At 38.6% G+C, this 16,272-nt stretch overlaps 1 protein-coding gene and 1 non-coding gene across 9 annotated transcripts in view; both read left to right on the top strand.

Annotated features, from left to right (window-relative positions):
* The window catches only part of DNAJC6 (DnaJ heat shock protein family (Hsp40) member C6), a 166,437-nt gene extending 154,093 nt beyond the window's left edge, over positions 1 to 12,344 (top strand). For all 8 annotated transcript variants that reach the window (XM_063711979.1, XM_063711977.1, XM_063711980.1 and 5 more), the window contains 4 exons: positions 2,927 to 3,190; positions 5,707 to 5,849; positions 8,312 to 8,488; positions 9,984 to 12,344. In XM_063711979.1, coding sequence (XP_063568049.1) covers positions 2,927 to 3,190; positions 5,707 to 5,849; positions 8,312 to 8,488; positions 9,984 to 10,085 — 686 coding nt within the window. In that variant the 3' untranslated portion in view covers positions 10,086 to 12,344. The remainder of the gene's footprint in view (positions 1 to 2,926; positions 3,191 to 5,706; positions 5,850 to 8,311; positions 8,489 to 9,983) is intronic.
* A 520-nt stretch (positions 12,345 to 12,864) lies between these two features.
* LOC112130838 (U2 spliceosomal RNA) lies at positions 12,865 to 13,050 on the top strand. The gene has a single exon (XR_002913039.2). It is a non-coding gene; the product is annotated as a U2 spliceosomal RNA (small nuclear RNA).
* The last annotated feature ends 3,222 nt before the right edge of the window (positions 13,051 to 16,272 follow it).

Genomic DNA, 16,272 nt, shown 5'->3' with positions numbered 1-16,272 from the left:
ATTTTTAATGCATTTATTCATCCAACAAATATTTATGAAAGTGCCTTCTAGGTGCTAGTACTGTTTTAGTAAAAAAGATAACCAAACAAAACAAAACTCCTGCCTTAATAAAACTTACATTATAGAACGGGAATCAAATAATAAATTAACAAATATATAATGTCAAATAATGAAAACAATAAAAATAACAATTAATAGTTATTGGGGCCTTACTATGTGCCAGACACTACTTTGAAGTGCTTTACATATATCATTTCATTTAATCTTCCTCATAATCTTTTGAAGTAGTGACTGTTACAATCCTCCTTTTACAGATGAGGAAACGGGGACAAAACAGGTTAAGTAACATGCACAAATCACAAGCTTTCAACACCAAGAAGTCTAGCTCTGGAGCTTGCACTCGTAAAAGGTTTAGAGGTTGATGTAGCTGAGTGTGGGAAGGGGTATCAGTTCAGTTCATCCAGTCAATGGTTTTCTACCCTTGAGCATTAATTCCCTCATTTCACAGGTATTTTTGAGTACTTACTATGTGGTAGGCATTCAGGATGTAATAAAGAATCAAAGCAGATGACATTCCTGTTCTTTGAAACTTGCACTGCAGTGGGAGGAAGAAACTTTAATCAAATGTAAAATATCCACTACTGTAGGGGCTACACAAGATGGAGCATTTTTTAAAAAGCTCCCCAGGTAATTCTAATGCACAATCAAGGTTGAGAACTACTGCTTTGCTTTTAATGAGGATTGCAGTGGTCTCTGGATTTAGCTACCACTTTGTATTTCTGTCAGTTCTCTGCTTCAATAGCATTAACAGTTAGACTTGCTGAGCATGGGGAGAAAATATTCTAGAAGGGTAGACATCAGAGAGTCCTGCAATGTTGATGAGCCCCATGAGTGCGGGGTCAGCATCTGCTTTTTCACCACTGTATCTGCAGCCTGGCATCTAGAGGATGCTCAATAGTGTTTCCTAAATCAATGAATAACTGACAGTGTGGTCGGCATATGGCAAGTTTTTCTTAGTTCTTTAGGCTTTTCCATATTTACCAAATTTTAAAATAAAAAAACACATATGTTCAGAACAGAGTAAGCTTCCTTAAATATAAAATGAAACCCCAGTATAGAATGAATACCAAGTCTTAGGTGTATGTTCCTGTGCTATTGGCAGGAGGGCTCTGGGACATAGGAAGAAGGAATTCATGCTGCTATTTATGGAATGAGTGGGGCAATGCCAAGCTTGAAGACAAGCCCTGTCATTACATTTTCCTATCACCAAGTGTTTATTGAGCCCTGAAGATGTACCAGGCATATGCTTATTAGCATATGAGCTTACATTATTTTATAATATATAACATCTCTTTGTTTGCTTACTTGTGAAATACTTTCATATAGTTGTTGTGTCTTTACAGTATACCTGTGATATAGACATAGTTTTGATTAAACAGATGAATAAACTCAGGCTCAAAGGAGTGAGTTTTTTTACCCAGCTTTAGAAGAGCAAAGATTCTCTATATCCTGTTTTCAGCTATATTCTTAGTGCCCAGCATAGTACATGACACTTGGTAATGCTCATCAAATAGTATATATACACTAATTAGTGTATATATATATATGAATGAATGAAGAACGAATGCAAGAATGAATGATAGAGCTGACACGCAAACTCAGATTGATGGTAAGTCCAGTGATCATGATGCATTTCCAGCAGGGAAGGAAAGTGGAGCCCCAGAATCAGAATAGGGAAAGTATCTATAGAAAGAAGAGATAGTAAGGGATGAGTTATAGTGAAAGGCTTAGCAATTAGGAGAAGAATTAAGGATTACTGAGTGCAGTAAACGAACATGACATTTGGAGATAGGATGCACATAGTCTAATCCCAGCTCCATTAATTAGCTGTGTGATCATAAGCATATCAGGAAACCTCTCTGAGCCTTAATTTCCTTATCTTCAAAGTGGAGCCAGTGATACTACTTACCTCCTAAGAGTGTTGCGTAGATCTGAGCAGCAATGTACATAAGCACATTTTGTTAACGCTAAAGAGCTATATAAATATTAGTTATTTTATTATTGTTACTTTAGACTTATTACATGAAAGGGTCTTTGGAGATCAGCACATTTCAGTTTCTCATTTTACCTCTTTAAATGCAAGCCACAGCTGGTTTTCATATTTTGGACATAGCCCAGCTTGTATGCAGTGAGTGCTTAAAAGTTTGGAGATTATGGAATCAAGATTCTACTTAAATTCCTGGCACAAAATAACATCATTTTTAAAGCTTGAATAAGATCCTTTGTCCTGTTTAAAGTTATCAGAATGTTGACTGTTTTTGCTCTCCTTCAGTGAAATGCGAGTAGTATGAAGTTAAAACCTACTTGTGAAATTTCAAAACATCTTTATTTATTCTTGGGCACTAACCATGCTTTATAACAAAAAATGATTAATCCTAATAATTGAAGTTTAAGTAGCACCTTAATGAGTGGACTTACTGTTTTATTCCCCGTTCTTGTCATTTGGTAGTTTTTTAAAAAATTTTATTCTAGTGAAGAAACAGAATCTACTTAGAAGATGGAAGGGTGGGGAAGGATGGCACAGTGGGAAGAGCCAGGGCTCTTTTGACCTGGAGGCAAAGATCCAGAATCAAGTCTCGGCTCAGCCACTTGCTGTGTGCCTCTGAGAAAAATCACTTAACTGCTCTGACCGGCAGTTTGCTCATCTGAAGGAAAAATGAGGCCATTAAAACATACCTAAAAATGTTATTGTGGGGATTAAGGAAATAATATGTATGCCTGCAATTGCTTTATCTATATTAGGAAGATTACTTGTGCTGTCAGTCAAGGGAATGGCTATTAAAGCCACTGCAAACAGTGTCTTAAGACACAAGAGTTGGAGGCCACTCAAAATAGTTTTACCTTCTTTATCTCTTTTTTTCTTTAGGTAGTTCTTCATTTGCCAGCAAACCCACCACACCAACTGGATTGGGTGGAGGATTCCCGCCTCTCAGCTCGCCACAGAAGGCATCTCCCCAGCCTATGGGTGGCGGGTGGCAGCAGGGAGGTGCCTACAACTGGCAGCAGCCACAGCCTAAGCCTCAGCCCAGCATGCCCCACTCCTCTCCCCAGAACCGACCCAACTACAACGTGAGCTTCTCAGCCATGCCTGGGGGCCAGAACGAACGTGGGAAAGGATCAAGTAATTTGGGTAAGGGTAATGGTATGGGACCTAGCTATAGGGCAGCCTGTCTGTGTTGTCACACTGCCTGAATGTGTCTGTCTGAAGGTGACAGTAGTTTCTGCGTAGTGTCAATTCAGTAGTTTCTGAGGTAATCTTATAGTTGTAGAGACACAACATGATCCCTACCCCCAGCGCTGTACCTGGAGCCTCCTGGGTTGACTATGCTCCTAACTTTTGTACCATTTTGTGACTGTGGGCTCACTTGTCTGTTTATCTCCAGACTGGAACCAGATGGAGGGCAGGGACTGTGTCTTAGTTACCATGGTATCATTAGCACCTAACATAGTGCTTGGCATAGAGTAGGCACTAAATGAATGTTGAAGGGATATGAGTGGAGAGGTAGATGCATCTTAAAGCTGTTATTCCTTTGGAAGAGGAAGTGGAAGAAAAAGTTGGGGAATCTTTCAAGCACATTGGTCATATTTACCTTTTGGTCCCAGTTGGAGGACTGTATGTGTCTTGGAAAACTTGGTCTTTCTTATGCTCTGTTTGGTGGATTCCTGAGATCAGCAGGGTACCTATGATGTGCCAACGCCTGAGGCTGGAGGATACTCTGGATAGGATCTTGACAATGAGTGAAAAGTAATATTTTTGCATAGGAAGGATGGTTAGATTTTAGTTTATTAAAAGCCTGTTTTGGTACATTTTATATTTCAGTTGATTTTGTCAGACCCTGCAATGAAGTACATAGGAACATGGTGAGGGAAGAGGCCTTTCTCTCTATGGAACATGGGAAGGCAATTCTGCTCTTCCTAGTAGCTGTAGCTAACATTTATTGAGTCCTTACTGTATGTCAGGCGCTATCCTAAGCATTTTTCATGTACAGGCATCCCCCTTTATTTGTGGTTTTATCTTTTGCAGTTTCAGTTACCTGAGGTCAACTGCAGTCTGAAAATATTAAATGGAAAATTCCAGGAGTAAGCAATTCATACATTTCAAATTGTGCACTATTATGAGTAGCGTGATGAAACCTCGCACCGTCTTACTCCATCCTGCCTAGGATGTGAAGCATCCCTCTGTCTAGCACATCTATGTTGTATTCTCTACCCACCCATTACTTACTTAGTAGCCATCTCGGTTATCAGATCAAAAAAAAAAGTACTGTATATATAGGGTCTGGTACTATCTGCAGCTTTAGGTGTCCACTGGGGGTCTTGGAACATACCCCCTGTGAATAAGTGGGGGGACTCCTGTATTATTTCTTATAATCTTCAAAATCAACCGCATATCATAGGTGGGGAACCCATGACACAGATCGATGAAGTAATTTCCTAAGTTTATACAGCTTATAAGCGACAGAGCCAGGATTCGAACCCTGGCAATCTGGCTCCAGAACCCCTGCCCTTTATTGCTACACTCTACTGGCTAGAACACAGGTCCTTCTCACAACACCAGCATGTTAGGAATTCAGTTGTTGGGGATATGTAACATCATGTTTGTTCTTGACTAGCAGGGATATTTCCTGGACAATTCCGTAGAGTCATGCCAATTCCCCTCCATTTGTGAGTAGATAGATGTGGGGCAAGTGACTTCAATCAGCAAATACTTATGGAGCATCTTCAGTGTAGAAAACATTGAGGATGCAGCAGTGAACAAGAAATAAAATCCCTAGTTTCAGAGCACTTACATTTCAGTGTGTGCAAGTACAGGTATGTGTATGTCTTACAGTATAGAGATAGCAAATGGTTTTCAACTCAAAAGCTGATTTTGGTTGATTTGAATTGACTGTATGGACTGTTATGTTTTGGTTCTATTTTGTTTTAGCAAGCATTTAGATAGCCAGGCACTATTCTAAGCATTTTAAATGTTAACTAATGCATTTTCAAAACAACTCCATAAGGTGAGTAATATTCCTAACACCATCCCCATTTTATGGATGAGGAAATTGAGGAATAGAGATAATAAGTAACTTGCCTAGGTTACATCACTAATAAGTGGCAGAGCTGGAATTCAAACCCAGGGAGTTGGGGTCCAAAGTCTTTGTTCCTAGCCACCATGCTCGGCTGCCTCTCCAAACAAATTGAGAAAGATTATGAGGCTACAACCAGACTTGGAGAGAAAGAGCAAAGTGATTGACTAAAATATCAACAGAATATGGGCAGAGAAGTGGTAGCATGCATGAATTTCAAGTACCAAAACCCAGATCCCAGTGCCAACACTGGTATGAGTTAGTTATAATCTGGAGGGATAATGAGTATCCTCATCTAAAGAGAAGGTACAGTGGAAATGGAATTGGATTTGGCTTCATGATCCAGCCTCCAGTTTTAACCTTGCCACATATATGATTCTGGACAGATTCATTTTCATCATCTGTAGAATGGATGCAAGAGTCTCTTACCCTACTCACAGGGTAAGCAAGCATGAGGGTTAAGGGACTGAATGCATATTAAAAACATCTTGAAGACTCCAGGTGCTGTGAGATAATGATACAGCATTATGTTTAAGAATGAAAACTATAATGATTTTCAAAAATTATATTGCAGAAGGGAAACAAAAAGCAGCTGATTTTGAAGACCTACTCTCTGGTCAAGGTTTCAATGCTCACAGAGACAAAAAGGGGCCTCGGACAATAGCTGAGATGAGAAAGGAGGAAATGGCTAAGGAAATGGATCCTGAGAAATTAAAGGTGAGTGAGGCCCCTGACGCAGCTTGATTATCCTATATGACAAAGTCATGTGATAAAGTCATGTGTATGGAGCTATCAGCATGAGACTAACCTATTGTCTTAGTCCATTCAGGCTGCTATAACAAAATACCATAAACTAGGTGGCTTATAAACAACAGGATTTTTTTTTTTTCCTCTGGGAAGGCTGGGAAGTCCAAGATCAAGGTGCCAGCCATTTTGGTGTCTAGTGAGGGCCGTCTTCCTGGTTCATGGATGGTGGTTTTTCCCTGTGTCCTCATAGGCAGAAGAAAGAGGTCTTGCTCAGGCCTCTTTCATAAGGGCACTAATCCCATTTATAAGAAGTCTGTCTCATGAACTAATCACCTCCCAATGGGAAGCCCTAACCTCCTAATACCATCACCTCAGGAGTTAGAATTTCAACATAGGAATTTTGGGGGGGACACATACATTCAGACCATATCACCTATAAAAGGCATGATAGTAGATTTCTGGTGGCCACTCTATTTCATTTGGTCTTTGCAGCTGTGATTTGAGTACAGCTGTGCCCTTTAATAGCAAAGTAGCTTCGAGGAGGTTGCACACACTGTTTACTTTCTTTAATAAAATAAATGTTATTCCATGATATGGCAATATAGATTTCTTTTGTTTGCCTGTTCAAATGAGCAGTGGCACTTTCTAAGAGGTGATTTTGTTATTCAGATGGCATTCACATTCTAAAGATGAGTCATTAGAATTTGCTGGTAAGAAGAATGCATTATTTATGTTTTCTCTTTCTGCCTTGAGAGCTTTTTTATTAAACCAGATTGACTGAAGCCCCCAGGATCTTTTCTCTACCGATAGAGAAATATTTATGTACCTGAGACTTACCAATTCCTGCAACATTAGACCTGGAGCTTTGGAAGGTAGAGGACAGAAAGGCTGAGGGAAGTGTGGCTCCTGTCTTCCCCATTGTCTCCCTCTACTTTTAACCAAAGCAGTTCCACTTTTCTCTCTTTCTGATTCTGGAGGTTTAGGTAAAATTAGATTTGAGGTTTTTTCCTCAAATCAAATCAACATACTTTTTTCCTCAAATCAACATACTGTTTTAGTGTGTTTCAGCATTTTTTTTTTTTTAAGTTTGCAAATCAGCGAATCTAACCCCTTTGTTTCACAGCTGAAAAAACCACATAACTTCATAGATGAAGATGTTGTATGGACAGGCGGATGCAGATTAGCTGGGAAACAGAGGGTGGTTCTGTTGATGAGTGGTATGAGGTCTGGAAGAGTTTGTAAAGATCAAGAGAATTGGAATGCTCTTCACAGATGGAGAGGTTGAGTTCCTATGTGACAAAATACTAAATATGCTGATACTACAACAAACTGAAAGAGGAGGATGTAATCTGTCTCTGTATTAAAGCATCTGCAAAACCAGTACTTGAACGGCAAGTCAATCTTAACACATTCTGAAAACATATACCACTGTTCTGTATAATTTCCTGATAGATTTGTTGCAGATGTATATAATATACATCTAATATAACTTAGATTCTTTGATACATTTTTTAGTACAATGTAGGGTCTTTCATTTGCATGTTTTTCACTCCACCCAATGTCACAGAGGCTTAATATTTCTTCCAAAAACATTGTGCTTCATCTCAATAACCTTTGTTCATTAGGCAAACTTGGACAGTTTCCTATAAAAGAAAGCTGTTTATTTCATTTAAGCCATGTTTGATTATTTAATTGGTACAGGGTATGTAATTGTTTGGGAGGGTAGCTGTCATTAATGTGACTAAACCATTCATCCAGCAACACTCACTTAGCTGAACTCCTGTTAGGTACTCAATGCTGATACAGTTTTATGATCCCTCTGACTTAATCACCTCATTTGTTCAAACTGTGAATGTTCATAGTTCAAATAAATGACTAAATGGGTCAATTCATGTAACAAGCCTTTTTCAGCTCTGTTCTGCACCAGGTTTATTATTTGGTTCTGAGATACAGTGATATATAAGAAATAATACTTTTCCTCAAACAGCTCTGCCTAATGGCAGGCAAAGAGAAACACACAATTACAATAAAGTGTGATACATATTATGGTAGAAACATGTTTAAGGTAGAGTAGCCCAGAGAAGTTTGGCCCTTTTTTAAGGGTTACTTATTTAGTGCAGTATCTACCCTCATGGAGTTTATATTGAGTATAACTCCGGGGTTGGGGATGGGAGAGAAAGGAATTCAAACTCGCAAAGTCTAACAGTGTGAAATTCCTCAGCAGGCTTTTGAAGGATGATAGAGTTAACCAGGGAGACAAGGTAGGAGGTTGAGGAGGAGAAGCATTCCAGGTGAGGAAACAGCTTGGATTATACAGGTTGCCCTAAGTGTTTTGATGTTGCTGGAGCAGAAGGGGTTTCTAGAGTTCTAGTGGAAACCTTCTGAACTAGTAAGTAAGCATTTGAATTTCTTAATCCCCTTTGTGTTTACAGATTCTGGAATGGATTGAAGGCAAAGAAAGAAATATCAGAGCCCTTCTCTCCACGATGCATACCGTGCTGTGGGCTGGGGAGACCAAGTGGAAACCAGTTGGCATGGCAGACCTGGTAACACCAGAGCAGGTGAAGAAGGTGTACAGGAAGGCTGTCCTGGTGGTGCACCCAGATAAAGTGGGTATAACCTGCCCTGTTGTGTAACTTGTCAGGTCCTTGCTTCATTATCTTATGAGTATGTGTTTTACTTTAAATGTGCTGGTTGATCTGACCTATTTTTAATAAAATTAAGTCAATGAGCTGAAATCAGATATTTAAACAAATAGTTATACTTTATGAAATGAGAAAGAAGATATCAAACTATATATTACAGGGGCTTATTTAGAGAGAGTAAGATTTACCCAGTGATTAATTTTTAGGGTTCAGAAGTAAATTGTGTCTGAGTATGGTGGCTCATGCCTGTAATCCCAGCACTTTGGGGAGCTGGGGTAGGCGAATTGCTTGAGCCCTCAAGTTTGAGACCAGCCTGGGCAACATGACAAAACCCTGTCCCTACAAAAAAAATACAAAAATTAGCTGGTGTGGTGGCATGAGCCTGTAGTCTTAGCCACTCGGGAGGCTGAGGCAGGAGGATCACTTGAGCCTGGGTGATCAAGGCTGCAAGGAGCTGAGCTCGATCCACTGTACTCCAGCCTGGGCAACAGAGGGAGACCCTGTCTCCAAAAAAAGAAAAGAAAAAGTAAATTGTGTCCTGGCTTACAATAGTAAGGACAGGCTAAGAGCTGGACAGAAGAAAACTCCTTTCCTTTAGAGATACAACAGTATAGTTAGCTAGGATGGTAATGAAAAAGCTTCAGAATGTAGTTGGTAAAATTTGTGAGAATCAATAAAATATTCAAAATGGAATTAAATTTGCCACTCTTGATTATCACTGTATTGATTATGTCAGTTTATGTTTTCATTGAAGTATATATACATCTAAGGGCTCTACCTTGTCAGAAACTTCAACTAACTCATGGCCAAATGAAATCATCATATAATACATAGAAACATTCAGCAAGAAGTGAGTCATCTTGCTGTCACATAGACTATACCAGTCATATGACCTGAAGTTATGATCGAAGTGCCACTTGGGAACACAGGCTTGAATTTGATGCATTTGATTTTCATCTCTCCACATTTTCTTGTACTAGTCTGAAAAGAAGAATTAATGAGAAGCAATGGTAGTGCTTGAATTTCGATGAATCAAAAGAGAAGGAGAAACAAGAGCCCAGAAAAATCCACAAACTCTATGCCCCATTATGACTCTCAAAGAACTATTTAGAAATGGGAAAATGGGAGTTAAAAACAGTCAATGGAGATGGACTGTCATGAACCTTTGTCATTTGGCAGATACTTCTGGAGAACAGAGATACATCTTGTGCTGCCTGATAAGCTCTCTGTTGTCTGCTTCTTGATGGGTTACTACTACCCTTGTGCATTTCTAGGGGGAGGGCATTATGGGGAGGTTATAGTAATTTGGGTCAGATATAGTAGATTAAGCTGAAAAGGAGAAATGGCCAAATAGGAAAACATCTCCATTACTTAGAGCCCATATATTGGCAGTGAAAAATTTCATATTAATAAAATTTTGGTCTGTGGTATCTAATGTCTGTTTTTGTTTTCTCTACAGGCTACTGGGCAACCCTATGAACAATATGCAAAGATGATTTTCATGGAGCTCAATGATGCCTGGTCTGAATTTGAAAACCAAGGCCAAAAGCCCTTATATTAATTTATGAGCTTTTCCATCTCTGCTGCAGACCTGTGCTAATGCTTAGTGTGCGTCACAATTCTGAGGTTTTCGCAGATGAACCAAAAACTCCAGTAACATGTTTTCAGTACTAAACCGTTAAGTTACTCATGAATTAATTTCTCATTGATAAGGAATGTGGATGTTTGGTTTCTCAAAGTTCCCACCATAAAAGATCCAAAGCATGAGAGGAACTTCTAGTCAGATGACCTTGCAGAACCACCACATTCCACCCTGCCCTTTGGGGAGCCTACTCAGCATTCTACCTAGCGAAATGGAAAACAGAGGCCACCACCCGTGAAGGCATAACACCCATCACATTGTCTGAGAATAGGATTAATGAGCAAAAGTTATGATAATAGAGTTATATGATGGTTTAATGGTTTCTAGATTTTTCTTGGAAAGATATAATTTGAGGAGTGGCTTTATGCAGACTCCAAGAACAAAACCACCAGGTATTTTTTTTTAAGTAAAAATGTACTGAGGCCTTTAGCATAATACTGTAAATGTCTTTTGGTCAAGAGGACTAACAAATATAAAGGAACTTGAATTGTGGGGAGTGATAATAGTCCAGTGATTAAACTACAGTCCAGTGATTACCACCAACTTTCTGAATAAGCTAAAAATGAATGAAAATGCTGGCTAAAGAAAATAGGGACTCTGAAGATGTCGAAATCTTTATTCCTGGTTAGGAAGGTGGGCTGCTACCCTTCTTTCCCTTTAGAAAACTGTGATTAATTAAATAAAAAGTCTTACTACTATAACAACTCTAAACCTGGTTTAAATGAAACATCTAATTTTGCCATAAGGCTTAATGCTCTTCTTTTGTTTAGCCAAGAAAACATTCTTAGCTGGAAACAGGTGGTAAGATAGTTTGGCCTGTTCACAATTTATCAGGACCAATATCTAGTATGGACTCAGTGTTCTCTAGGTTTGTGAGTGGTTGTGGTAAGAGAATAGAAGACAACACTGAATAAGAGTTAAGAGAATGGCACGATCACAGTGAGAGAGCTGCACTCATCTGCAGACCCAGTCAGATGGCTTGTCAGTATCTGCTCTGAGAAACCAGGTCCCACCTCCCCACAAGGCAAATCTAGACCCATTGAATTATTACAGTGGGCTTTATTGTTTTAAAAGTAGTTGGGGATCCACAGGAACAACATTCATACAGGGACATTTGTGAAAGCAAAGCAAGAATGAATGCTTTCCAGATCTCAGACTGGCTGGATTCAGATCAATGTGTTGGCTGGTTCTCATTTTAAGGGGTAAGCAGTTTGCTATTCTGTGACTTTAGTAGATCTCTTTTGTGTGCACATATACAATGTGCATTATACATATATATTAAATATATGCACAAAGCAGATGGCAAAAAGATTTTCATGCTAATCTTCAAAGGTTCATGCTCAATATTGTGAAAAGCTTTTAAAAGTTGTTTTGAAAAGACAATCATTTTTTGTTTTTGTTTTAACTTTCTTGTGGCAAGCTATACCGGAAAAGCGGCATGTCATAAATACTTTAGGTTCTACATAGATCTCTTTCTCTCTTTTGTTTTGTTTGTTTGTTTGTTTGTTAAAGTTCATTATTTATTTTACCTTTTACTGACAATGTGAAACTCGAAGAAAATGTTCTCTTTTTAAATATACAGTCATAAACTGTTCAAGGTAACCATAACAAACTAGGTGTTATTTATTAACGTATTATAAAATAATGTTTGATCCAGTATGTGCTTGTCTTATTTAAAATTGGAATGTGAGACATGTTGCTGTGACCTGTTTTTCTTTCTCATTCACATTTGTAGATATTGTGTGAACTACAGTATATAATGATAACAATTAAAAGGATATTCTGTGGATGTCACGTATTTTGAAATGATAGAACTACATTAGCTTTGTATCATGTTTGGATAATTCATCAATGTTCACAGTTTAAAACATCATTAAACATTATGTAATTAGCAATGAGAAAGAATCTTACTTAACTTAAATTTGGGGATTTCCCCCCACATCTCTTTTCCGGAGTCATTATAATTCTAGACCCCTGTTTATCTCAAAACTCTTAATAAATGCAGACCAACAGGTTTTTGCATTCCTTTTAAATAACTGGTTGTGACAAAGCTTGTTGTTGATCAGATTCACTGTTTCATCATATTTATTGTAATATATTTTTTGTTTTGTAAATATGTTACAACAAAATGTGATTGGTCTAAAATATTTGTAATGTATATTAAAAGGTTCAAAAATATTTGTAGAAATCTAAGTTATTTGGGTACTTGTAGGAATATGATGACGAGCTTGAATGCCACCTTCTGACATGATTTACTTTTAAGGAAAGTTATGAGGAGAGAATACAAAAAGCATGCATCAAAATGTAATCTGACAGGATTTCTGGATTTATATTTAATCACTCCTGCCCCAGCACACGCACACACACACATGTGCGCACACATGATTTTGATTATGCTACATGATATATGTTTCAAAAAGAATTAGCATAGAAATCCTGGTCTCCTAGCCAGAAAATTAAAAGATTTTCAAAAAAGTGAATCTGTATGTTGAGGCAAAAGGATTGAACCTGGAAGTCTGGGACTTTATCATAGAAACAAAGTCTCAGATATTTTAGTTCTTTGGAAACAAATGCTGTAATTCAAAAGCATTTTACCCATCACTGTACTATCTACGTGTGGAAGAATGTTCAAGTTGAATCCTAATGCTGTGAATGAAACACAATCTGTGTAGGGAATGAGTAAAAAAGTTGAATTCCAATTGCTTTTTGGCCTTTTGGCTAAAATAAATGTAGCATCTAATTTTATCAGTTTAACATCTGATATGTCTTTTATCCATGAACAATATTTTAAATGGATTTTTTGGAGCAGGGAGATGGAATAGGAGTTTCCCCACCCATTCCATCAGCCTGGTAATGCAGTAACTGCAGGAATAGTTCATTTCCACCTCACTAAAACAACAACAACAACAACAAAAGAAAAAATTTGAATTCCAGAAATAGTTATTGCAGCAACAAGTCAGTCTCCCCACTGGAAACACCTATCAGGGAAGCTAGCTCAAGTAGCAGATTTTGATTATTCTAAAGATAAATCATGGTTTTTGGGAATAGTTATACATGTTGGTTTGAGATTAAAAGACTGGGTTTAGATCCTAGTTTTTCCATTTATAGACTTTTTTTTTTTTTTTTTTTTTTAAGAGAGCCTTGCTCTGTCACCTAGGCTGAAATGCAGTGGGTCTGTCACAGCTCTCTGCAACCTCTGACTCCTGAGCTCAAGTGATCCTCTCACCTCAGCCCTCTTGAGTAGCTAGGACTGCAGGTGAGAGCCACCATGCCTGTTTTTGGGGTTTTTTTTTTTTTTTTGAGACGGGGTCTTGCTGTGTTGCCCAGGATGGTCTTGAACTCCTGGCCTCAAGTGATCCTCCAGCCTCAGCCTCCCAAAGTGCTGGGATTACAGGCATGAACCACTGTGCCGAGCCTTACAGACTCATATTGGACAAGTTTCTTGAACTCTCTGAGTCTTAATTTTATCACCTGTAAAATAGAATTCTAACAACCCTGCAATGGAGGAATTAAGAACTGTGTATATAAACTCTTAACAAGTGGGTACTCACTAAATAGTAATTATTGTTATTGTTACTGATAGCAAATAAGACAAAGTATATCACTGTAGGTGGGTATTGGAGCTGGAATTAAATGGAAACCTCATATTCTAGGGAGTGACACAAGTAGGAAAAGGCAACCCAAAGTTACTTTTACCTTGGTCCTTATTCCTTATCTGCTTGGGTTTACAGAGATCTGTCTACATAAAATGGCAAAGAGGTTTGCATTGTACTTTCTGTAAAGGGAATAGCTATGTCAAAAGAAGTAGTGATTGAGCATTAGGAAGGAAAACCAACATTTACGGATTTCAATTAGTGTTGCATCATTCTTGCATTTAACTTATGCACTGACTTGCAAGCCTGCCCCAGTATAGATATAACATCCTGACATTTATCTTGTGTGCACTGCCCTAGGTGTTACCATATATATATATATATTTATATATGTTTTTTTTCCTCACTTAATTCTCCCAAAGATTCTGAGAGACAGGTTTTTGTAAATCTTACCTCAGGAAGCTAAAGCATGGAGAAATTTACCCAGAGCTGGAGCTCGAGGCTACATTTTTTTTCTGAGGATAGGGAGAGATGATACTGTGTATGGTAAACTTATTAATATTTGTTAATTCAGCCAACATTTTGTGTATACTGTATGCAAGATGCTAATAGATATGTTGGAGAAAATTAAGACAGTTAATGGATTTGATGCCCTGTGAAGCATAAGGGGTTACTGTTGTTTCTAATTACTACAAGAATTCTTGCTTCTTGGTGCATAAGATCTACTGTGGGGAGCAGTACAAGTGCTGACCATCTGACTTTAGAGTTGAACAGTTTGGGACTTGATCTCAGCTTCCCTATTCACTGGTTACTGGGAGCTTGTTTTCCTATCTGTAAGACAGAGACAATAAAACCTAGCTCATCATGCGAGATTATTGAGTGCAAGGAGAGAATATTAAAATTCATCCCAGTAAGTCCACTGTAGTCCTAGGCAGCATGACAGAGGTCACAGATCTTACAAGTAACATATCAATGGCAAGTTGGGGATAAGGATTTGGTTTTTAGGGCTTTACTTTCTGTTTTTGATGACTCTTATTCTTGAGAAAATGTGGAAGGAGTAGGTAGAAGAACAGTTTTTTTCAGTGCAACATCAGGCAAAAGAAAAGCAGATTTTTTTCAGATGGTTAAAGCCTATGGCAAAATAGCTTTCTCTTTAAGGTGATTGGTAACCTGGAAAGGACAGCTGGCGTGGGCAGAAAACTTGTTCAAGACAAACACTGTCCCAGCATTTTTTAAATTCCAGACATTACCCTGGGGCAAACACCTCAACTTTTTCTTTCATACCACCTTCCAGTATCTTACTCCTGAGCCTAGGGTGCTCAAACCAAACTCTGCCTCTGACGTGTTGTCAGTTTTCTCTAAAATCACTTATCTTCTGTGGGACTGGAGTCAGGCTGACATGGAAGGCTCCCGCAAACCCTATTTAGGCTCTCTGGAGACAGAGTGGGTGGTTGGAAATGGAAGGGGGAATGAGGGAAATTTAACCCCATAGAATATCTTCCCCATGAGAGTAGCTTAGCACTACAGGAAGAGAGCTAAAAACCGCAGACTTCCAGGGCTTGTCTGATACGCAGGTTCCCTTGAGTGCTCTAACTCAAAGGTTTGGTTAGAACTTGGGCTTATATAGCATATTAGCCAAGGAACAATAAATTTTTAAAGAAATGACAAGATAAAGGACCTTGAGTAGGGGCAGCAAATTGTTGGAAGACAAATATATGAGAGACTAGTTGCAGATAAAGGCTAAATACTAAAGTTTATCATGTAGATTTTTCTTGTGTTGTCTCCAGGCTGACAGGGGTCTAAAATTGTCTCTGGTGATTAATCTTTGTCCTTCCTGGTAGAGCAGGCAGGAGGTACACCTTCGTAAACTTATATCCTGCTTTTTGGCAAATAGAGGGAGGGCAGAGTTCTTTTCTAGTACCTTGTACCTATATGCTTCTTCCTAACTGCCTTCAGCTCAAAATAATCCTTAAACCAAAGTGGCATACACTGCCAATGCTCTTGAGTAGATTGAAGGCTCCAAAGTAAAAAGTGCTGTGTAGTATTGGATCTCCAAACATCTGCAGTGAGTCAGGTATTACAATGCTGTTTTCAGTGATGTGCCATCCATCTATGAGGAGAAATGAGAGGAGCTAGAAAAATAAACTGACAGCTAGAAAAATACTCCACTGAATCAACAAATAGACATTTCTTGAAACAATAACATGCCTAATGTGCAATTTTGATGCCTAATGTGCAATTTATACTTCTCAGGTAGCCAGGGGAAACTAGATTTCCACAGATTCCTTTGTCTTTCAGTCCTTTTGAAAACTGAGAAAAAGCAAGAGAAGAGGGACCACTCCATCACGTAGAGTGGATCTCAGCTAGAATGAGGGGAAGTGGCCCAGAATGCAACCTCCTCCAAATAGCTGTGTGACAGGTAAGTCCTATCCTTTCTGCACCTCTTTCCTTAAATGTAAGATGAAACATTTGGACTAGACTGTTTCAATAATCTTCTAGATTGCTTTTGCCAA

Source organism: Pongo abelii, chromosome 1 (assembly GCF_028885655.2).
Source record: "Pongo abelii isolate AG06213 chromosome 1, NHGRI_mPonAbe1-v2.0_pri, whole genome shotgun sequence".
Taxonomy (NCBI): domain Eukaryota; kingdom Metazoa; phylum Chordata; class Mammalia; order Primates; family Hominidae; genus Pongo; species Pongo abelii.
Note: the sequence above shows the minus strand (reverse complement) of the source record. Positions and strands in the feature narration are given on the sequence as shown.